At 44.3% G+C, this 24,464-nt stretch overlaps 1 protein-coding gene across 1 annotated transcript in view; it reads right to left on the bottom strand.

The window, feature by feature from the left end:
• Window positions 1-816: 816 nt before the first annotated feature.
• LOC126541655 (uncharacterized) overlaps window positions 817-24,464 on the bottom strand; it is a 77,167-nt gene continuing 53,519 nt past the window's right edge. The window contains exons 13-14 of the mRNA XM_050188510.3: window positions 13,419-13,561; window positions 817-3,700 (exon numbers count right to left, since the gene is read on the bottom strand). Coding sequence (XP_050044467.2) covers window positions 3,546-3,700; window positions 13,419-13,561 — 298 coding nt within the window. The 3' untranslated portion in view covers window positions 817-3,545. The remainder of the gene's footprint in view (window positions 3,701-13,418; window positions 13,562-24,464) is intronic.

Raw genomic sequence — 24,464 nt, forward strand, 5'->3', positions numbered from 1 at the left:
AACACCTAGTTTGTCTTTTCTTTCTTCCTTTTTTTCGCATTTCTGCGTTGTTCTCAGTTGTTGAAATATGATATAAAATGTTGAATTTCTTATAATTTATAGCAATAAGTTGTATTATGATCATTTATTATATTTAATAGGGTTTTATAGTAACAAGTCGCATGCGATGCCACTGTCTCAACATATAGGTTTTATTTTTATTTATAGCAAACTGTTGAGCAAGTGGATTCCTTTATTTTTTGGGGGAATACAGTCTTCAGTTGAAAGTTTCAGTTGCCACACTTGTCAACTTGCCACAGCAGTGTCAATCATGTTTTCTTCTAAACCTGCTTCCTTGGCACTATTTGCCCAGGGCCAAAGGTACTGATGCAAGGACACCTGAGCACCACTACAGGATTTTGCAACTAACCAAAAGAATATGAAGGCACAAAATATTCTGCTGAGCAGCAAAATAAGAGACATATATTATCATCACTCAAGCACAAAACAAGTAGTTTTGTGGCCCCAGGGCAAGCATGTGATTGCATCTTTTTTTTCTTAAATCTTGCAGGGCCACTGTTGTACCTTTAGCACTTATATGCTGAAATATGATTACTTGTTGCTGGGCTAGTTGGTTCATAGGTGTTATGGAGTGTCAGGACACAAAATGAAGACCACAAAACAGGAAAGATGCTTTTTTTTCTGCCTTGTGGTTTTCTTCATATATTTCATATCCTGCCACTAACATCAATGCTGAAATCACATGAGCCAACTGTTCAGCACCTACCTACCCTGTCATGTACAAGACAAGCTAGCCAGACACAAACACACAGAAGAAACCTTTCAGTGCCTACGTTTTATTTATTTCTTTGAGTCATTGCATAGCAATCAGGTGGCAAATGCGTACTCACTTTGGAGAGCTCGCACACTGTGTGGTGCTTTAAAAGGGAATGAGCAATGGAGCTTAGAATTTGGCCCAGGCAACTCGCATGCAAATGCTTATAGGATTTTCCACCTATTTAGAAGAGCAAAGCTGAGAACCACAGATGACCTGTTAATTTAAGACTGGTGAAATATACTGCATTCAAAAACCAAAAAACGGCATCCATGCTTGTTGAGCCCTCATTTTAATTCGGACGGTGAATAGTATGAACAAATTTGCGAGTCCCTGTAGAGGTTGAACCAACAGAAGTCAACAGTGCACCTATATCAGTTAAAAAAGAAAAGGGGGGGGGGGGGGCACACAATGTATAGGGCACAATGTGCAGTCACAAAATTAATATAGAAATGTAATACAAGACATCACTTAAGGTTATAAATAGCTTAATGTACAAACTGCTGGTAAGCATATCATATTCAAGAGTGAACCACCAACCATAAGCATTGAGGCATCACAAAGGCTTCATCTATGTGAACCCTTTCTACCATATATGAACAAACGAACTTGCGTTTACTGCTTGAAAAGAAATGATCCTGCGTGCAACAATAATGTGACGCATACACACAGCCTTCTGGTAGCTTCTTTTTCGTACAGTATCTGCCTTCAATGCAGTATAAAATCCCTTCTGTCCAGAATAAAAAAAGTACAAAGCTCCAAGGAGCTTTGTAATAAGGGCGGCAATGTAAGTGCCGCAGTAAAAACAGCAAACTTATTGGAAAGGCAAAGGAGTTCACTGAGACAGAATGTAATCTAGTGCATACACATTAAGCTACAAAGTGACACAGCATGAGAGAATGTATTTACAATGCTGAGCTAACATGAAAATGTGCATGCAAAAGTATGTTGGGCTAAGTTTAAAAAAACAAAGGAAAAAAAGATAATTTTAACTAGAGCAAAATAGAAACGAACATAAATGATACTAAGACACCTGCATTATTTTAATGAAGGCATCCTGAGAAACTCGATACAGTCGAATGCCAGCATAGTAAACATGGATATAACGGATTGTAAGATATACCGAAAGTAATTTTGTGCCAGATACGACATCATTATAATGACGTCCGAGTGCACTCCCTTGAAGCAGAAGTAATTCAGCACCTTCAGGCACTAAATTATCAGTTGATCGAGAATTCCGCTCACGGTGAATCGCATGAAGAGGCAGACATTACTCCTTCGACAAATTGCAAAGCATAATAGCATCATTGCTTTAAGGCATAGGTACTGCAGCTGTGCAAGTGATAACCCCAAGACTAATTAATACCCCCGAGTCAGACGGGCAAACTTAGTGACCGTTGCTGTAGAGTGCACATGCCAGCTAGTGTGTTCGAGGGACTTATTATGCTGCATTGAAGTGTGTAGCCTTGTTTGCTATGCTTGGAGAATAAATAAATAAATGCTCACAGCAGAGTCGGCCCTAATTTCAAGACTTTTTTGCAATTTCAAATGTTATGAGCACCTTTGCGACCTCAGTGAAGGGAAAAAGAAAACTTGGAACATTCATTTACGGCGGACTTCGTCATTTTGACCCAGTAGATTTTGGATATGTTCCTTACTTGTACTGGCCCAAACAAAAAGATGAATTTCTAGTTTTGATGGCAGAGGTTCTCGTACATAAGCATTTTTCTTTTGCAATAAAACAGTAACCATTTCCAAAACTAAAAATTCCCGGAATCATTTCAATCATACCCTATGGCTTCATAGACTTACAAATCCCGAATGACACTTGGTTTTGCCGTCTAGCACCCCGCCGCCAAAGTAACACTCAGCGAGATGAAGTGTACTCGCTCGAAGTATCTCCAAGTTTGTTCGTCTGAGTGGGGTATTAGCCTGTTTCATGTGGTACAAGTCCGAGATGCAAAACACTATGCTGCTTCTGTGAGAGTTTTGTTCAACAAGTACCGGCTTCAAGTGACCGCCGACGCAGTGACCACGACTCTGCCAGCAACTAGCGTGCACTGCAGCTGCATGTATACGTCACACTGTGCTGCTGAGCCTCCATTCGTTAGGCGTAGCATCATTGCAAAAATTCAGTGTGCAATTAAAACATGTGCACTACATTATTAGGATGGTAGTTAGTGGGACCTACTTTAGAGGTTATTTGAACATTGCAATTTGATGTGGAAGTGATGGCCGTCTCTTCGAGTAAGCCATGCAAAGGTCAATTTGTACTGCCTGGAACAGGTGACACCTAAAAAAATATTGAATCGGGGTGTGAAAAAGTTGGGGAGAAGAAGAGAGATAGAGAGAAAAGAGAAAGCAAGAAATTAAAGAAATAAAAAGAGGCAGCAGGTTAACTCTTGCTGACGGCTTCATCTAGGAGCCCACATGGTTTGCACAATAAAAGCAAGTCGCCTAGCAGCTATCTACTTCAGGCTCTTTAGCCTTCGTGAGCGTGCACACAATGATGGTGAAATGCGTTCTTTCGGTTTTCTGCAGAGGTAAAATAAAAAAACAATTCAAAATCTTGCAAAGAACATGACAAAATGAGAATACAGAACTGTGCAGACACATCTCGGAAAAATGTTCGTCATTGCACATGTACAGCAAGTTTAAAACTGGAGGGACGAGGGCAGGGTAATTAGCAGTCACTCCACAATTCTAACACAATATACAAGCCCTCGGATCCTCAATCCCATATTTGGGAGCTCGTGCGCTTGTTGAAATACTTCTTCTTCAGCTGGAATATTTTGTCCAAGTTGGGCACGGGCATCACACCGAAGAACTCCAGGCCTGAAATCGATTTGGCGTGCTGTTGCGCCACAAGCTTGTTCAAGGCAGCACCTGAATGAGAAGCAAGATTGGAGGAAAAAGAAAACCCGATGAGGTGCTGATTTACTAACACCAACAGGAAGGAATGAGGGAAAATTAATTCACAAGGAAAAGAGGATGTAGTACAAAGTTTGACGAAAATTTTCATCTGGTTAGGAGACGTGATGAACGAAGAAGTAGCAGTCGCTGACCAAGCGAAGGTGAAAAAGCAGAAATGTTTCAGATTCTATACAGGTTTCTTGGACATACTAACTGACCAAGGAGCCTCTACAGACTATGGAATGTCTCTGCCTTTTCACCTTCACTTGTCCAGTGACTCCAATGTCTTGATTTAAGGAAAAGAGGAATAAAAGAAAAGCACACACTATAATGAAAAGAAAGAAGTCTATGGCTATAATGTACCAAATATGCATGTGATCAGGGGGCAGAAGATAAGTTAATTGCAATAAAACTCAGTTATAACATGTACCTTTAATATATGAAACCAACTGTTCAGGAATCGCCTGTGGCAAATAACGTAATTCAAATCACATCAGATTTATTGAGCACCAAACGGATGTGAAGGGGTGCAGATAAAAAGCCTATGGAAAGGCTAGACTAAACATAACCCACATGGCATATCAAAATGTTTCAACTTTTACTCATTCCCTCTGTGGCATATATATTGTAGTTACACATTTGAAGCCAAGTAATAATGAAGTCATACCTACTTAGCAGAAATTGTGGGATTGCCACCAACCTTGATATATCCATCCCAAAATAAGCAATGAAATGATACATACATGTCTCAGTTAACAATTTTCCAAGGAAGAAACTTAAAAAAAGACCACCCCGTGTCTAACTGATTTTGATACTGTTCGTAGAGTCCCTACTCAGGTAGCATGTCCAAAGAACACTGTTGAATTTTGTTCAATGCAAAAGCAAGCTGCTTTTGTTTCTAAGGCTCGTAAGGCTTGCCTTGCAACCTCTTCTCTTGGGTTCTCCGGTTCTAGTGAAAATACATTTTTATTAATGACCACCTAACACCCAAGAACAAAAACCTGCTTTCCAAGGCGTGCTTGCTAAATAATCAGAAAGAATGGATGTCTGTCTGGACAGACAAATGTGTCAAAGGCTAGGAAAATAATGACAAGATGTGTCTTTTGGGTTGATTCCGAATCACCTAATATTTTCGATGTGTGAACGCTAAGATAAGGCTGATATAATAACTACCATATTTGTCATGGACGTTCTTTTACCGAGTGAATTTGCTAATGCTTTCCTGTCTTGATTTAGTGCAACTCAGTTCGAGCATGAAGGAAAAAGGAGAGGTGACAGGATGCACTCATCCCGTCCTTCATACTCGAACTAAGTTGAGCTAAAGCAAGATAAGAATATGATGCACCAACTCACTAATGTCTCACCTAAATATGACAATTTTTCTGCCATTCACTTTAATGTCCCCCGTCTTAAAAAGAATCTTGGTCATATTCACACACTTCTTCATCACCTTAGCATCATTTTTCCGTTTTGTGTTTTTCTGCAACTGCACCTCTGGTGATAGAAATTTATGCAATTTCTGAAATTACCATGGTGAATTCGCTCACTGTAACAGCGACGCTCATGGAGGCTCTGCAATCTTCATATTGAGAGAGAGAGAAATCTATTATTTTCAAGGTTGAGTGGAGTTTTCTTTCCCAGCGGTGTGGGCTAGCATGGCGTCTGCTTCGCTGCGACGCTATCAGAACATTCCGCCAACTGTATCTGGTCCCACGGGTTGTAAGTTTTCGTCTTCATCTCCCACTCTTCGTGTGAAGGTGCTCGCCTAAAAAGTTCTCTCGGGGGAGGGTTCTTTTGGCATCCCCACAATATGTGACCTTGGTCCGCCAGGGGGCAGTTACAATGTTTGCAGTTTGGTGGATATTCACCACCGGTCATTGCAGCTAGTCTTTTTCGACTAAGTACAGACCTAGTCTGTACTCTCCTGAGGTTGGTGGCCTGTATTCTTGTCAGTGTCTTGTGCGGGGATGGATATATTCACCTCGATTCACGGTAATAAACGGTCATTTTGTTAAAGGTGTGGATACTTTCATGTCGATCAACCCCGTCGAGCAAGCCCACCGCGCGGTTACTTGCTGCTCGGGCGGCTAGGTGGGCGACCTCATTACCAGGGTTGCCCGCATGAGCGGGTACCCACACTAACTTCAATTGATTGAGCTCTTTGTTGATGATTCTGAATGCTCGAGGGAAAATAAAACCCAAGGTCTAGTTATGAATCACTGTTTCCGAGTCGGATATTATAATCTTGGTGCCCGGGATGGAAGTGCCCATGGTGATAGCGGCCTCTTCCGCCTCCACAATGGAAGATGTATTAACCGTCGCACAGCTGATGGTCTGTCCGTCGCCAGTAGTGACGGCTATGGTGTGTCGACCATCACTGGTGCGAGCAGCATCCACGTAATGGCAGGTTGGTTTTTGTAGCATTGCTAGAGTGCCGCCGCCCTAGCTTTGTGTTTACCGCTGTTTTCATTGCTCATGTTTTTCGGAAGCGGGGGGATAATGATCTTGGTTCGGATAGTGTTGGGTATCCGGTGTCGTTGCGAGATGTCTAAGGCTGGGCAATACAGATGTTAAAATCGGTCTTGTGAAATGCGAATCCATTTGGACTGAACTTCAGCCATTCAGCATTACAGTAAAACCTCGTTAAACCGTACCCGCTTAAACAGTAGTTTCGTTTTAAAAGCAGTAAAGTCAAATTACTGACTCAGCGGCCCCTGAACATAATACGTTTTGTATCCGCATAAACCGTACCAGCTTATTCCGTACGTATCGGTTAACATGTAGTATTTCCACATTTTGTTGCAAAATCACGGCAGTAGGTCGGCCCGGCAGAACGATGAGCCTCAGAGATCGGAACAGCCTCCAAGCGCAAACGCAGAGGGCGCTTGGAAGGGTGAAGCCACACCAACAACAGCATCATTGTTGCCTCTGTTATTGCCGAAGTGTCGCCTAATGACATTGATGAGGACGACACGGAAAGTGACAGCACGGGCAATTCAGGCCTGACAGTGGCAGATGCTGCGTGTTACGTCAGCCTCATGCAGGTGTTCACCGAGAAAATGGGGCTGGCGGAAAAGCTGGCTTGTAGCTTGAGCGAGTTTGAGGCCGCCATTGTCGCTGCTAGCCCGCCATAGCCCGCCACGGCATCGAACGAAAATAGATACTTTTGTGCAGTGAAGTGAATAAATACTGCATGTTTTCTGTCCTTTTATTGCACTCTCTCATAGCTCCGTTTTTAACAGGTAAGTGGGCGGTCTCGCGCTATTTCTGTTTAAGTAAGTAAGTAAAGTAAGTAAAGTAAGTAAGTAAGTAAGTAAGTAAGTAAGTAAGTAAGTAAGTAAGTAAGTAAGTAAGTAAGTAAGTAAGCAAGTAAGCGAGCAAGCGAGCAAGTAAGTAAGTAAGTAAGTAAATAGGTAAGTAAGTAAGTAAGTAAGTAAGTAAGTATAAGTGAGTGAGTGAGTAACTAAGTAAGCAAGCAAGCAAGCAAGCAAGCAATTAAGTACTTTATTTGCAGTAAGCGGTTTACGAAGCTCCCTGCAAGGGTAAGGGCTAAAGGCAATCAAGCCCGACAAAGGCCCCTGTCCCTCCGCAGTTCGTGACAGTTCACATGCTTCGAGTTCAGCATAATAAAAAAAGGATTTTAATACATTAGTTTCAGGAAAATGGCTGACTAGTAACGTGCAAGAGTACACATATCAAATCACACGTAAATAAATGAAGTTTACATAACATCTTCAAACAATCGTACAGAAGAAGTTGCGCACGGCAAGGTACACAGCCAAACAATACAAATTCCAAAATGAGAAACGTGAATGCATGAACTGAAAGTACATTATACATGGAAATACTAATTCGTGGATGGCTTAAGCATTGGTCGAGGCATGAAAATCCGCTCGTTAATGTTGATACTGTATACATCTGGTTATTAATAAGTTCTTTGCTTGTTTTTTAAAGGCACTACTATTAGCTTTAAAGTTCAGTCTATTCAGAGTATGATGCGTCTGGTATGCAGCAATTTGTTTTCCATAATTAGTTCTTATTTTAGGCGCTTGTTTCCTTTGTTCTCGTAAACAGCAATATGGTCTTTTGATGGAACTTTCTTCAAATAGTTTATTTTGTTGAATCACCTGGAATAACTTATAATAGTATGACTGATCCACCCTAAGCATGGAATGTTTCATGAACAGTGGAGCAGTTGGCTCGTCCTGTAATTTTCCATTGTACTTTTCAAAGCAGTACTATCAATTAGTACGTACTTTTTCTGAGCTCCAGCCAACTAAGGTTTAACCAAGCTTCACTGTATTAATAAAAATAAATCTGTACTTGCCTCCATTAACCATTCTCCGTCTTCTGACACTACTGATTTTTGTAGTAATGCTTTTGTTGATGTACTCGAGAAATTACCTTTCGAGAACAAGAATATTTTTGTAATGGGCGATATTAACATTAACCTACTTGACACTTCAAACCACGTCTGTACCAATTACATCAGCTGTTTCTCTAGTTTGGTTTACAGATTTTGATAAAAGTGCCTACTCTTTGCATTAATGATGAGATTTTGTTACTTGATCACATACTCTCAAATTTGGATTAACCTGTCTATTGTGGTGCACTTGATTGCTATATCAGTGATCACCCAGCAGTGTTTTTTACCTTAGTAATTCTGTAGCTCATGCCCCTCTGCCTCACCTTTGTACATCCTTTGATAGCAATGAATTTGTCCATGTTATTTTGAATACTGACTGGTCACACTTTTTTAATTTCGCAGATCCTGAGGCTGCACTGTCTGAATTTTATTTTGCCATTACTGATACGATACACAGCTGTACAAGAAGTATATCATCCACTAGACGATATGGGGCTCCCCACGCCCCTTGCACTACTAAATGTTTCTTCTTTACAGAGGAAAGATAACTCATACAAAAAAACTACAAGAGAGCCATTTAACAGCAAACTAAAATCGCGCTATGAAAAGTATTCCGCTGTAATATTCTGTCTTTTCAAAGCAGCTAAGCGGCACTATTACAGCCGGCTGCTTCGGGATTGTGCAAATGACTCAAAGAAAATGGAGTGCTGTCATAAAATTAATTAGTCCTTTGATTGCTCTTGTGCTTTCTCACATATTTAACTTGGTATTTAAGACTGGAGTGCTTTATCAACAGCTTAAAGAGGCAGAGGTATCGCCTGTCTTTAAAGAAGGTGACTGTAAGCTTGTGGAACATTACAGGCCAATTTCCATGTTTCTTTTCCTAGATAAGGCTTTAGAAAAACTAATTGAAATACGTCTTAGTAAATATTTTACAAAGCTTGATATTCTCACTAATTGTCAGTTTGGTTTCCATGAGGGGCTTTCTACGAATATAGCTATTGCAAACTTCATTGACGTAATTAAAAAAATTTATTGATACTGGAACTTATGCCGGAACGATTTTCTTTGACTTGGCAATGAATTTTGACTTTATTGACCACAACATGCATCTTATAAAACTGGAGCATTATGGCATAACTGGACCAGCCTCAAACCTTTTACGGAGCTTTCTGAACAATAGGAAACAACGCATTTATAATAATGGTGTAAACTCGGATCCAATTACTGTAAAAGGTGGTGTTCCTCAAGGCTCTATTCTGGGCCTAATTCTCTTCTTAAACTTCATTAATGACCTCCCCCAGTGTTTGGCTTTCTCGCAGTGCATATTATATGCGGATGATACCACAACTTCTTTTCCCATATCAACCTTGACCATGTAATGTCCGACCTTCAAACAGATTTAGACTCTTCAGATTTGGCCCACTACAAATACAAAAAACAAGCTAATTGCATTATTTCTTTTGCACTTTATGGATTAAAAAAAAAAAAAAACCATTCTCTCTGCTCGCGTGCACGAGTGTGTTGGAAACCAGACTGCAAGAGCACGACGCTCACACATTCAAAGAAGTGACCTCGCAGTCGAACGTGCCTGGAGAAGGGTAAATTCGGGACACTATTCACATGCGCGCAGCGATTGTTGAACCGCAGGCGAAAAGGGCTCTGTTTGTCCGATGTATTCCTGCTTACACATCTTGCACCGAATTTTGTACGCAATGTTACTGGAATTACAGTCAAGATTTTTAAAAATTTTATATACAAAGGTCGAGTTTGATGCCTCAGCTGTATCGGTTGTTGCCATGTGACGACATACCTTACAAAGAGGTTTCTGACACAATCGACAACCCTTGGGCACATTGGGCTGACAAATCCCTTAAATTTTTGTTTCTTCTATGTACCAAATGAGGCGGCTGCTTGAAGATAGTAACGAGTCGGATGCTCCGTTTCATGATGTTGAAATAGCAGTTGAGAATGGCATGGACCCGTGGAGCACCGGTAGTGTATGTGAGGACCAACTTCGGATCTGATTGGGTATTGGTATTGCTCGCCCTTTCTCCCATGATATGTGCTCGATCTAAGCTGCAGGTGCGTTCAATGGCATTGTCTACTATTTGTGGAGGATATTTTTTTCGTACAAGAGTGGATTTTAGTTCCTCCGCGTGTCTCTCAAATTTTGCAGATACGAAACAGATTCTTCCGTATCTGTGGACCTGGGAGCAGGGGATGCTCGTTTTGTAGTGATGGGGGTGACTACTATAGAAATGCAGATACTGCTGACAATCTGTTGGCTTTTTGCATAGGGACGTGGAAATGCAAGCGCCACTCAGTGACAAAGTGACGTTGAGGAAGTGAATACTATCTTGGGAAAAGTTGTGCGTAAAGGAAATTGACGGGTGCAGAGAATAGAAGATGGAAATAAAGTGCAAGAGACTTTGTTCACTGTCGGCCCAGCACAGAAAACGTCATCCAGGATCGCTTGTAAAATACTGGTTTTATGGCCGAATTCGCGAGGAAGGGGATTTCTAACAATGCCATAAAGATGTTTGCATAATATGGTGCGATCTTCGTTCCCATGGAAGTTCCACTGATTTGCAGATAATGCTTGTTCTCGAACAAGAAGCGATTATATTTCAGCCCTAAATTTAGAAGAGTCTCAAATGTATCTTTCTCTAATTGGCTAGGTTGGCTGGAGCCAGTGTAAGCTGAAACTGTGGAAGTTATGCTCTCAGCGTGGGGTATGTTGGTGTACAGAGATGCGACATCCATAGTGACCAAGTAGCCCCTGCCCCTGCCTGTAGCCCCTGCCTGTACAGCCAGGTTTGATGCCTCCTGAAGGAAGTGATTTGTGTCTTTAATGTACGAGGGGAATGAAGTTGGAATGTCCTTAATGAAAATGCAAATAAAGCTGGATATTTTCTCAGTCACTGTTCCATTGCTGGAAACGATAGGCTGGCAGGAATTGTTTATTTTGTGAATTTTGGGTAGTAAGTAGAAACGGCCGGTGCCAGAGTTTCTCGGTATCAAGGCTTTTAATGTCGCATTGGTTATCTTCCCTGCTTTGAGCAGAATGTTGGGGACGTCCTTTATTTCCTTTTCAAATTTCTCGGTAGGATTACTTGGGAGTTCAGTATAAAGATTGCCCAGTTGACGGAAACCTTTGGCTATGTAAACACCCCGATCAACTACCACCACTGCGCCACCTTTGTCCGTTGGCTTAATGACAATCGTTTGATCCTCATGCAAGGTTCGCAGCGCCCCCTGTTCCTCTTTTGAGAGGTTACTGCAGACAGGACGATGCCTCTCGCACTCTTTTACAATGTCTTTTTGAACCGCGCAAATGTACATGTTCAGATATTTATCGCATGCCTCACCAGGTGTCCATGATTTATCGGAGAGTCCAGGTAGCTGATCACGACTCCCCTCTGCAGTTGTACGATCCCAGAAGTACTCCCTTAGGTGTAAATTTCTCGCGAAATCATCCAACTCTTGGAACAATTCAAACTCGTTCATTCTTCCGGATGCCGGACAAAAAGTTAGACCTTTCGAAACTAGATTTAGTTGTGCACTGGACAATGGGCTACTCATCAAGTTTATGACATTTGAGTTATTTCCCATTGTCTCATGCTTTTTTTCGGTGGTTACTTCAGGACAATCTGTTGGTTCGGATTCAAGATTATGACTTTGAGAATCACTTCTGATGGCCGTTGGGATATCGTCATGCTCGCGTTTCTTTCTTTGTTGTTCTTAGATGTTGACATTCTTCTTTCCCACGTATTTTACCAGTTCCAGTGCTTCTAATTCTGTGAGCTTTGATTGACCCAACAGCAGCTGCTCCTCATATTTAAGTTGCAATGCCTAATGCAGGCTGCTGTCTTCACTATCAGTGCCGAATTGCCATTTTGTTGTAAACCCTGATGAAGATTGGTCCACCGGTCGAAAGTGGTGAAATTAAATACTTGTTCTGTTTACCTTGTAACATTGCTCAAGTTTTTTACGTATGAAAGGTAGCCTGAAAAATTTCTCTTTATTTATTTTGTTTATTTAGAACATACTGCCGGCCCAGTGAAGGACCCTGGCAGGAGGAGCACCATGAGTACAATATCAAAAAGTACAAGGCAAGATATGAACAATAACATCAATTCGCAGAATGGCCTGTTCTAAGGCATCAGTGTCAACGAGCGAAGATAATGGCAGTTGATTCCACTCGGTTATAGCAAGTGGGAAAAAAAAAGTCAAAATGTTTGCTCTGGCAAGGTAAGGTTTTAGCATTTCAGTGTGCCTGTTTCGTGTTGACCTGGACGTTATCGGTTTAAGATACAAATCAGGAGCCATTAACAATTTCATATTCTTTAGTAAAAAGAGGAATTTTAACCTTTGTATTCTGCGCAGAGCTTCTAACGACTTTATGTCATGTTGAAGCATTAGAGTAGATGGGCAGTCAGTGGAACAATATTTGAAAAATATAAACCGAACAGCTTTGCGCTGAACTCTTTCAAGCGCATTAATATTAATTTTAGTGTTACTCCAAGGTATTTATATTCTTTGGCCTCTGAAAGATGGCAAGCGGGAAGATTATATGAAAAGGAATGACTGTTTCTTTTGTTAGTGATCAGCATGAGCCCTGTCTTGTCAGCATTTAGTTTCATCCCCCATTTAGTGCCACCATTCACTAATATTACGTAGGTTAGAATTAAGTTACACCAGGTCACTTGGAACATTAATTTCATGAAACAAAACACAATTGTTGGCAAACAACCTAATTTGAACAGGATGAGTGATGACGTCTAATATCATTAATGTAGATAAGAAACAGTAGTGGTCCAAGGACACAGCCTTGCGGGAGAAGTGACTGAAAGTTTGCTAGAACAGTGACCATCGATATTGACATACTGAAATCGGTTAGATAGATAAGCAGAAGCCCAATTAACAATGAAAGAAGGAAGACCAATAGTTTCAAGTTCTTGGAGAAGTTTGCTGTGTGAAACTAAATCAAAAGCTTTCTGAAAATCTAGAAATATGACATCCACTTGGCCGGAATCGTGAAGAACCTGAGCGAAAGTGTGAATTACTGATGTGTTTACAACTGTGTCCACTGAAAGTGTGAATTTTGGTGGACAGTCGTAAAACGAACTGACCTTTACACAAAATTTCCCCGAAAGTGCTTTATGTCCCCTTTTATATGTACCATTATTGACAATGTTAACAAAACAATTTACAACAAAATGATGTTGAATATTTTGGAAGAGGAAACAAGGAAGAGGGGGCGGATGGTGCCAAATTTTCAAGCATACAAAAAGGCCAGTTTCAGTTACGGAACAGTCTCACCTTTAGCCCAGGCAGGAACTTCCTTGCGTGGCTTCTCATCATCATCAGTTTCATCGCCAGAATTAAGGTCGTTGATGTCATAGTTGTCTTTGTCCTTGTTGGGCTCTGGAGGAAGCTCGCTCCTGTGCGGTGTGATATCATACCTGGAGGTGAAAGCATTCACATGTACAGAAGATAAAGCAACACTCCCATGCGATGCCCAAACGCTACCTAAAATGAGCGAAAACCATCACAAAATTCTGCAGGAGTAATTATGGACATAAGCGGACCTATAAGCAGAAGTTCGAAAAATTAATGCAGGAGAAATACTCAGCAGGCTCAGTGCAACAGCCATACCACACGCCATGAACTGAATTAAATTTTGGGGTTTTACGTGCGAAAACCATGACTTGATTATGAGGCGCAATGTAGTGGAGACTCTGGAATAATTTTGTCCACTAGGGCTTCTTTAACATTCCCTCAATGGACCTGGCAAGGGGGTTTTTGCATTTCGCCCCCATCGAAATGCGGCCGCCATGGCCAGGATTTGATCCCGCAACCTCGTGCTTAGCAGCCTAACACCATAGTCGCACATGCCATGAATTTGAAAATTACATTAGTAGCATAATTTCCGATTTGTAAAAGTGATTTTTGAATACTGAATCAAATACAGAACAGTTTCTCATATCTAAAGTGCTAGGTTCTGTGGAGTCTGTTTGGCAAAAAAGAAAGAAGAGGAAAAAGACTGCTTAGTTTCATTATTTGATATTGTTGCAGGAAGAAAGCAGGCCCCCGAGTGGAAAATAATGTAAAAGAAATCTCTCGAGCCAGACACTGATGAGTTCAGTGATTGCGATGAACTTTGCGACGAAGTCCGCAAAGCTGCCGGCTGCGCCAGCGATGCCGAAGACGGCAAAATCACTTTTGAAGAGTACGCACTCTACGAGTCGGACGTGCCCGTTACCGGAATGTTGTCCGACGCCGAGATTGTTAATATGGCAGTGAACGACGGTGATCACGCTGACGAAGAACCACCTGCCGACAACTGCAGAAACAAGAAACTTGCTACGTTTGCTCCGCAACAAAGTTGAATGCAGCGGCGGCGAACAACGGCTCATGCGGTGCGTTCAGCAGCTCGAGGACGCTTTTCTCGTGCCGAATGGCAACGCCAAGCAGGCAAGCATCACCTAGTTCTTCTTTTCAAAATAATAGAATTCAGTTTTTCCTGCGAATTCTGCATTTATTGCTAAAGCTCCCCTCGTGCTGTGGAGCGTTTGTTAGCAGTGCTGGTTGTTACTGGCTCTTTCAGTGACCCGGTCACTGAAATTTTTGGCATATTGCTTAACTCGAAAGTCTACTTATTTCGAAATTTTTCCCGGATTTTACAACTTCGAGTTAACGAGGGTTTACTGTACACATCGATGTACACATGTACATCGATGATGTCCATGTGTATGGAAGCACACGTGAGGAACACTTCGAGAGTGTGAAACAAGTCTTGCACTTGATTGTGAAGTCTGGATTAAAGCTGAATGACAAATGCATTTTCAATGTACAAGAAATAGACTTCCTTGGTCACAGGATCAGTCACAACGGGATACGCCCTTTACGAAGCAACACTGACGCCATCGATGCTGCACCAGCACCAACAGATATTAGCACTTCGTGCTCATTCTTGGACATGGTGGGCTATTACGCCAAGTTTGTGCCTGATCATGCGGTGCTTGTCGAGCCTCTTTGCAAGTTGCTGAGTAAGAATACCCTATTCACTTGGAATGATGTGAGACAAGTCTGTTTCGAGCAGCTGAAAAGTTCCTTGGCCACAAGATGTTTACAGCTATTTGATCCTGCGGGTGACATTATTGTCACTACATATGCCTCGTCCATTGGTTTAGGAGCGGTGTTGCAGGAGACAAGAAATGATGAACTTGTAACGATTGCTTTTGCTTCTCGCAGGCTTGCCCCACAGGAACAGAAGTACTCCATTGGACGACTGGAGGCCCTTGCTTGTTTGTGGGCATGCGAACATTGAAGAGTATACCTTTGGGGTCGCCCATTCACACTGCACACCGACCACCAGGCTCTGGTCACGCTCCTGAGCATAAAAGGAGTAGGTCGACGTCCGTTCTGGATTGCAAGGTGATTGCCAGGCTGATGGCATACAACTTTACTATTCAATTCCAGAAGGGTGACAGGAATACTGTTGCTGATGCTCTTTCAAGCATGCCCCTCCCAGGTCATGTGGAGGAGGAAGAGAGGGAGAGGAGAGCGTTTGGGTTGTCTCAACTTGCATTACTCATGCGGAGTTTGTAGTTCAAACAATGCAGGACCCTCTGCTTCAAAAGGTCATAAAGACGTTGGGATGGCCTGCACTGAAGATGTTGCCTCCCGAGGCAGTTCCGTTCTACCGGGTGCGGACTGAGCTCTCAGTCGTTGGAGACCTCCTGCTTCGTGGAGACAAATTTGTCGTACCTTCGTCTCTCGTAGCACGGCTTCTTGACGCAGCCCACGAGTCCCATCCCGGGATAACAAGGACAAAGCAGTGACTACGTGAACAATACTGGGGGCCTACTATGTGCAAGTAGGTAGAACAATTGATTGCATCTTGCGGGCTATGCCAATCAATTGACAAGTCTGCAAAACCGGTGACACCACCCCTGCAGCCAGTTGCATTCCCATCGGCACCATGGCAGAAGCTAGGAATCAATATTGTGGGCCCTTTTTCCAATGTGGCTGCAAATTGCCGTTTTGCTGTTACAACCATTGATTATTTCAGCAAGTGGCCAGAGGTTTGTTTCTTGGTGAAAGTGACTACCGCAACAGTCATCTCCTTTCTCCAAAGCATCTTCAGCAGGGAAGGATATCCTGACGAGATAGCGAGTGACTGCAGTCCTCAATTTACAGCCTGTAAGTTTGAAAGTTTTCTTAAGGAACGCAGCATAGCCCATGCATCCTCGGCAGTCTACCATCCGAAAGCCAATGGTCAAATAGAAAGACTTAATTGGGTACTCAAAGAGTACGCTGAAGTCTGCACACGAGAACGTCGGCCTTTGAAGGAAGCTATCACCGACTACCTCAGAGTCTACCGTTTCACGCCGCAAGCCACCACAGGAGTGAAGCCTTCCATCCTTCTGCACGGCTGTCATCCCAGAATAAAACTTGATCTTGTAGGAGGGCCAGGTAAACAGTTTTTCCAATACCCGCACGCATCGATGAAAGCCGTCCGCAGCAGTGTAGCACAAAAGCAACAAGCAAGTAAGTCCTACACTGACCATCAAAGAGCTGCGAAGCATTCTCCGTTAACGGGTCAATCGGTTCGAGTCAGGAGTTTGCCAGGTCATGTGCCTAAAGGCGCTTTGAGCTACGCAAGTCCATTCACCATTGTTGACCAATGTGGCCAAGACACCTACAAGCTTAATGACAGCCGCACTAGGAATCGGGATCGGCTGGTACCCTGTCCTCGACTAGTCACATCACCTACAGTTGCAAGAAGCTGTTCACCCGAAAACCTAACACCGTTTGGCAAGCCACAGCAGGAAAGCCATGATTTACCTCAACAGTCATCTGTTCGGACACCAGATGAAAGGGACGTTCCGGAATTAAGGAGTTCGACAAGGCAAAGAAGACCACCATTGTGGTTTAGACTATAATAAATATTGAGTGCTTATAGTGCTTCCAGTTGTTAATATGTTAAGTAACTCTTTTTGAGGGGGGGCAAATGCGGTATTCCGTAGCTGTGTTTATATAACCTAGATGGCGCTAGGCACGTGCCTTATCACGTCAGCTGACACATGCGCCTGTCTATATATGCTCATCACGGACTAATAAAGGGGTGTTGTTCGAGGTACGGCCTGGGCGGCTCACTTCGCGGTTCTGCGGCGCCTGCAGCGTAGTCGGGCAGGGCACGACGGCGGATACAACAAAGCTGGTGTTCTGTAGAAAAGGAGCGGAGCAGACCATCGACGAACTTAGATAGAAAGCAGCGGCCGCGATCTGTGAGTAACTGGCAAGGGCCGCCGTGGTGCAGGATGACGTATAGTAAGAAGTCGGCAACATCTGTAGTACAGCTGGTTGGCATTGCTCGTGCGATGACATGTCTCGTGGCATAACCTGTTGCTAAAGCAATCCATTTGTTTCCTTTAATGGAAATTGGAGAGGGGCCAAGGAGGTTGAGGCCCACACGAAAGAAAGGCTTTGTAGGGATATCACTTGGTTGAAGCAAACCAGCAGGAGGCATAGCAGGCGTCTTCCGGCGCTAACACAGGTTGCAAGAAGTGACATAACGGCGCAGAGCGATAAATGCCGGGCCAGAAGAAGCAGCGGCGCAGGCAGTCGTAAGTACAAGTGATGCGCAGATGTCCAGCAGTAGGAGCGTCGTGAAGTTGCTGGAGCACGACCAGTTGAAGGCGTTTGGGAATGACTAGGAGGAGCTCCAGGCCATCAGGACGAACTGTACGACGGTATAAAGTTCCATCGCGCAAGGTGAACATCCAGAGGCATGGGTCATTGGGCGAGGAGCTTAGGTGTTCCATAAGTGTTCGAAGAACAGGATCTTGGTGTTGCTTGTCACCAATATGGAGGAAGCTGGAGAGGGACAGAATACTAATGTCCGAGTCTGCATCAGTATCGTCCGGATGATCTATCTGCGGAACTGCGGGACAGGCAGTCAGCGTCTTTATGCAGGCGCCCTGACTTATACATAATTGAAGATGTATATTCTTGTAGATGCAGTGCCCAACGTGCAAGTTGTCCAGTTGGGTCCTCCAAAGAGGAGAGCTAGCGGAGGGCGTGATGATTGGTTACGATGCAGAAGCTCCGACCGAAAAGGTACGGTCGAAATTTCGCAACCACCCACACGAGTGCGAGACATTTCCTCTCAGTAATGGAGTAATTTCGCTCGGGCATGGAAAGAAGGTGGCTGGCGTAAGCGATGACATGGTCTTGGCCCTGTTGACACTGTGCGAGGACAGCGCCAATGCCATGACCACTCGCGTCAGTTCGTACTTCAGTGGGTGCAGAAGGGTCGAAGTGTGACAGAATCAGGGAAGTTGTAAGCCGCTCAATCAGGGTAGACAAGGCTTTCTCCTGCAGTGGTCCCCAAGAGAAAGAGACATCTTTCATAAGAAGGTCAGTGAAAGGGTGAGCGATGTCGGCAAATTTTTTCACAAATCGCCGGAAATAAGAGCATAAGCCCAGAAAACTACGGACATCGTTTGTTGAACAAGGTACAGGAAACTTTCGCACGGTGTGAACTTTCTAAGGATCAGGTTGGATTCCGGTGACATTTATGAGATGGCCGAGCACGTTCATTTCATGGCGACCGAAATGGCACTTGGAGGAGTTTAGCTGAAGGCCAGCCCTGCTAAAAACGGAGAGTATGGTCGACGCAGTAGTTCTGCGGAAACCCGCAAGGTGGAGAGAAGTAATTAATGAAGGAAAAATCAGGCATCCACCCGTTTGTAGCAATTGCTACAAAGGAAACCCATAATGGTTCCTCGAATGTCGTGAAGCGCCGCAGCCGCAGGTGGCTCTCAATGTTTGGTGAAAACACAATCACATTGTCAAGGTAACAGAGGCATGTAGAACATTTCAAGCCGCGCAAGAGAATCCATCCTGTGCTCGAATGTAGCTGGTGCATTGCATAATCCAAAGGGCATGACTTTAAATTGATACAGACTGTTCGGTGTGACGAAGGCGGTTTTCTCGCGGTCCATCTCATCGACGCTAATTTGCCAATAGCTGGAGCGGAGGTCAATTGATGAAAAGTATTGGGATCTGTGAAGGCAGTCAAGAGTGTCATCAATGCGAGGCAGGGGATAAACATCCTTCTTTGTTATCCTGTTGAGGTGACGATAGTCAACGCAGAAGCGCCACAAGTTGTCTTTTTTCTTTACTAAGACAACCGGTGATGCCACGGGCTACTGGAAGGTTCAATGATGCCCTTGTCCATCATCCTGTCTACCTCTTTCTGTATGATGGCCCTTTCTGTTGAAGAGACACAATATGGCCGCCTATGAATGGGGCTGGCATCACCGGTGTTGATGCGATACGTGACAACAGATGTCTGGCCCAGTGGACGGTCGTCCAAATCAAAGATATCCCGATGAGATGACAGGAGGTGACGAAGCACTGTTGTTTTCTCGCAGGGATGGTCAGGGGCAATCATCTTACCAATCGTCCGCAGGCGTCGGGCACAAAGGAGTGGGTGACAAAGGTCCGTTGGTACTGAGGAAGGATTCAGAGGTCAAAGAAGAAATCTCAAGGTCTTCCAAAGGAGTGATATGCGCTATGGCGATACTGTGTGGTAGCGCATGCGACGAAAACACAAAACTGAGGATGGGCACGCGAGTGCAGTTTTCGCGGATCCGGATTAAGGTGCTCAGTAGGGCAATATTGCGCGACAAAACCATGTCAGTAAGCGGCGACACGACGTACCCGCCATCAGGTACGGGAGGACAGGGCGTCAAAAGGACATTTGTAGCCGCCTGTGGATACAGCCTTGTAAACTCAGCAGAACATAAGCGGTGTGAAGCACAAGTTGTTGTGTCGGCAGGAAGCGGCAGATCCAACTGTAGAACACTTCCGGAGCAGTCAATTTGGGCAGAGTGTTTTGAAAGGAAGTCGAGGCCGAGAATTAGGTTGTGCGGGCAGTGCTCAAGGACGACAAGTAAAACAATGGTATAATGGCCCCCAATGGTCACACCTGCTCTGCACATTCCAAGAACAGGTGTAGTACTCCTATCAGCGACTCGCACAGTGCACGGTACGGCGAGCGTCAGAACCTTTTTGAGCCTTCGGCGAAGAGCAGCGCTAATAACTGAAAGCTGCGCTCCTGTGTCAATGAGAGATGTAACAGGAACGCCATCAACTTCAATGTCCAGTAGGTTTCCACCTGTAGGCAGGGTGAACAGAGGATTTGTGGGCCGGGTCAGAGTTGCAGCTTCACCTCCGGGAGCTTCACCGCCTAGTTTCTTCGAAGTGAAGCGACCAGTTGCAGACGGGGACGAAGAGTGGTGAACGAGGGGTGAACGGGACCTACGACTTTGCGGAGACGGGGAGTGGCTGAATCTTGGTAGAGCACTGTCGGCATTGATGTTCCTAGTCAGCGTATAGGGTGAGAAAGTATGATTGTCTGGCACTTGGCGGTAGTGACTAGGAGACGACCACCGAAGAGGTGACGACCAGTGGTTGCGGCAATTATGGGCGATGTGTCCAATACCGGAACAATTAAAACAGGTGGGTCTATCATCCGCTGTGCGCCAGTCAGCTGGGTTGCGATGGAGTGGCGGAAAGCTTTCCGTCTGGGAGCGAGCGGCCGGAGAAATCATTTAGGTGTTTGTATGGTGGACCGAGCAGAGAGAGGGAATGCCCAAACTTGTTATTTCCTCTCGAACGACTGCTTGTATAAGGGAGATAACGGGCACGCTTGCCCGACAGTCGGAACGAACTGGAGCCGGGGCCATGGCCTCAAGCTTTCGGCGAATTATGCACGTTATATCTACCGGTCCTGTCGGCTGAATGAACCGCGGCGGGTCTTCGGAAGAAGATGTCGCGGTGGTATTGGGCAATCTGTCGAAAGTTTGAGCGACGCAGCGGCCCTTCGCTTGTTCGAAGCGCCAGCACTCCTTTATAATTGCATCCACAGTGGCACAATCCTTACACATCAGGAGATTGAAGGCATCGTCTGCAATACCTTTTAGTATGAGACCAATCTGGTCTGCCTCAGTCATGTTGTTATCAGCCTTGCGACAGAGGGCCAGCACATCCTGTATGTACATGACATAGGATTCTGTGGGCGTCTGAACGCGGCACGCAAGTTCTTTTTTTGCTGCCAGCTGATGACCGACAGGTATGCCAAACAAGTTTCGCATTTTGTCTTTGCAGACATCCCAGCTCGTTAGGTCAGCTTCATGTGTATCGTACCATTGCTTCGCAGTTTCTCTCAGATAAAATATCAGGTTTGCTAGCATCATTGTTGGATCCCACCTGTTGTTGTTGAACACTCGCTCGTACATTGTAAGCCAGTCCTTGACGTCGGCGTTATCCGTGCCACAAAATGTCCCTGGGTCCCACGGATGAGTGAGGATGACCGTTGGCAAGGGCTGCTGAGGTATTGTCGCTTGTGTCGATTGATTTGCCCTTGTGGCGGCAGGTAGATGACATCCGCTGCGAAGTTCCGCGATTGTACCCCGCCCCTTTCAATAAAATGTTGCAGGAATAAAGCAGCCCACGAGTGTAAGATAATGTATATTTACAACTGATGTGTATGGCGTTCAGGCAACGGCCAGTCTTCATCTTCCTCAAGTTCATGTCACCTTCTTTCCCTTAACCGTAACAATATATATTCAGTTGCATTATTTGTATATCTGCTGAGGACCTTGTAAGTGAGAAACAATTGAAAGGTTATCTTGTCTGGTGCACCATCACGACAGTAACAAAACACAGGAACAGCACTTTACAAGGTGCATGTAGAGTGCTGTGTTCATTTAAGGAGCAATGTGCAGTGCTACTGCATGGCACATCAGTTTTAAAGGAATGCAAACATGCCAAGATTTTTCAAATACAGTCAAACATCGATATAACGAAGTTGTACTTGCAGCGAAAAACATAGTTAAATTGTAAATTTGTCCTGGAGATTCTAAAATTTCAGCAGCAAAAATAATTTCACAAATTCCCAGACATGCCTGATTGATACTGTCTTGTCAGTAAGCACTTATGGACAAATCTCAAGAACATCAAGCCATACTAGCACGGTTATGAGCGCCAGGACATGCGGTGCAGATTGTGTAGAGAACAATTTATCAGTGTGGTTCGCTGCGATTTGCATGGGTTGCGCTGCGCGCGTCCTAAATCTTGGGACACCATGGCTGACCATGCTTAATGCCTGTCATCAGACGGCACCCGCAAATTAAAAACAAAATTGTAAAAAGGTACGGATATTTGTCCTGAGAAAAAAACATTCAGCAGAACCTATCTCACAATGACTGTCAATGGTAATACATTCAGGATTGAATCAATGCAGCGGCACAATGTATCGCCACTGTCGAAATGAGTTGTGTATGAGGCATGTACTACAGCGGGACTGATCTTTTGCGCTTCCCTAAGAACACTTGCTACCATTTAACACCGCCGCCAGAAAGCCTGTGCGTGGCCTCTGAAATGCATGCAACAGGCTTCTCTTGTGCTTCTTTGTGAACATGCTGCAGCATCTAGCGGCACTGCCGAGAAGTCCGTAGGTGGCCACCAAAATGAGAAATGTGGCGTACAATTGCCTGAGAATGTTGAGAATTGTTCCATTGCTTGCTGACCACCCAGTGCAGTGATGCTACTGGCCCATGCCATTTCAGAGCAGCCAAAAATGCATTTATGAGCAGTAAATTGGAATTTTGGAGCAGGATTAATGAAAGCGATTGCAAACTCTCCATATTATAAAGCCTTCTAGAGTTCAAGTAGCTGTTCAAAACTTGAGTGATGAATTTCAATACAACTTAATTTTTTTCAATTCTTCAAGAATGGTTCCATTCCGAAATATTCATCATCAAAATTGACACCCAATAAGATAATTTTGCATTCATAGGTGGGAGTCTATGCACAGGCCCTCCTCCCCAAATTTATGTAGCTTATTGCGGGGGAATATCACCCAGAGAGGGCCATAGCGCAGCTGCTATCAGTGCTGCCAGGCTTCTAGGCTATGTGCTACATAATCACCTATGTCCCATGGTGAGCCAATCTTGGTGACGAAACTCATCCATGAATGTAAAAATTAATGTACCGAGCGCCAACGTCATGATAAAAACAGTCGCCGACGAGTTCTCTAGAAAAAAAATTCACCGACAATTACAATACTCCCTAATGCGAAATTTGAGCGCAGCTGTATACATGCTTTCATTTCGCTATATATTGGCTGGCACTGACAATCTGTCTTGTGCGGCACATTGCAAACGGAGCAAAGTGTGGCACGACTGCCTTGCTATATTGGAGATTGTGAGAGGCAGCGTATGGTTGACACATGGGCGCGATTCACAGCAGCCACCACAGACAGACCTCTGCTTATGCAGTGCTTTGTTTCCATATATTGGATCGGTGGCGTCATTGGTGAACAAACAATGTGTGCTACTCTGGCGCCATCTCGTAGCCATCGTCGCTGCAAAGCCCATCTTGCGCAGCACTAAGCTTTTCTCTCGTTATCGCCGTACCCTCCTTCTCCACTTGCCGCCTCATGGTTACACTGCACCTTCCTCCTCCGCTTTCCTCGACGTGCTTTCTTCACTGTCGCCGTCTTTCATCCGTGCTCTGCATTGGTCGAGATGGTCGGGACCACAGAGGCGTTTTGCTTTCGCTTGTCGCGCAGCTTGATGTGCGTCGCCTGTAGTTGCGAAGTGCAGATATGTGTGCACGATCTTAATGTAATGCTGTCAGATTAGGCTCTTATGCGCGAATTAAGTTTGTAACTTTCTGCCTACACGTGAGATTTTGCTGTCCGCCCATTAAGCGTATAAACAAACAAAAAACATTCACGGCAGTTGCCGGCATGTAGCCCACAGACTCAATCTTGGCTTCTGGCCGCCAGTATAGCCCGTGATCTCATGAACAATCACCAAGGCAGTTTACTAGTCTGAAGCTATTGACGACCACATTGCCACAAGCGCCTACTTGCAGTGAATTTTTGTTATGGCCATGCGATGCATCTAGGCCTAACCAGCCTTGCCTTTCAGGATCCTGCAGTGCAAGTTATTGTTTGGTGCTAAGTCGACCAAAATCCTAGTAGCGGGCGTACGGCATTCTTAAAGCTGTGAAATCACCTCGCCAACTAAAGTGGGGGATAGACGACGAATTGAATGGTGGCAACTATGTTCATGGCTGCCATTTCTGCGACACTGTGTGTGATATGTTAAATAAATCAAGTGAAACAGCGTCCGAAACATTGGTCATTCGGTTTACACTGGTCATACAGGAGAGAAGTGCTGGGTCTGGCTCGGCACCATCGCAATTGCTCGTTGCCACCCAAAAACAGATGCTGTACTGTTGCCTAAGCAACCCGCATGCTGTGGGGCGGAAGTTATTAAA

The sequence above is a fragment of the Dermacentor andersoni genome, chromosome 2, assembly GCF_023375885.2.
Source record: "Dermacentor andersoni chromosome 2, qqDerAnde1_hic_scaffold, whole genome shotgun sequence".
NCBI classification, from domain to species: Eukaryota; Metazoa; Arthropoda; class Arachnida; order Ixodida; family Ixodidae; genus Dermacentor; species Dermacentor andersoni.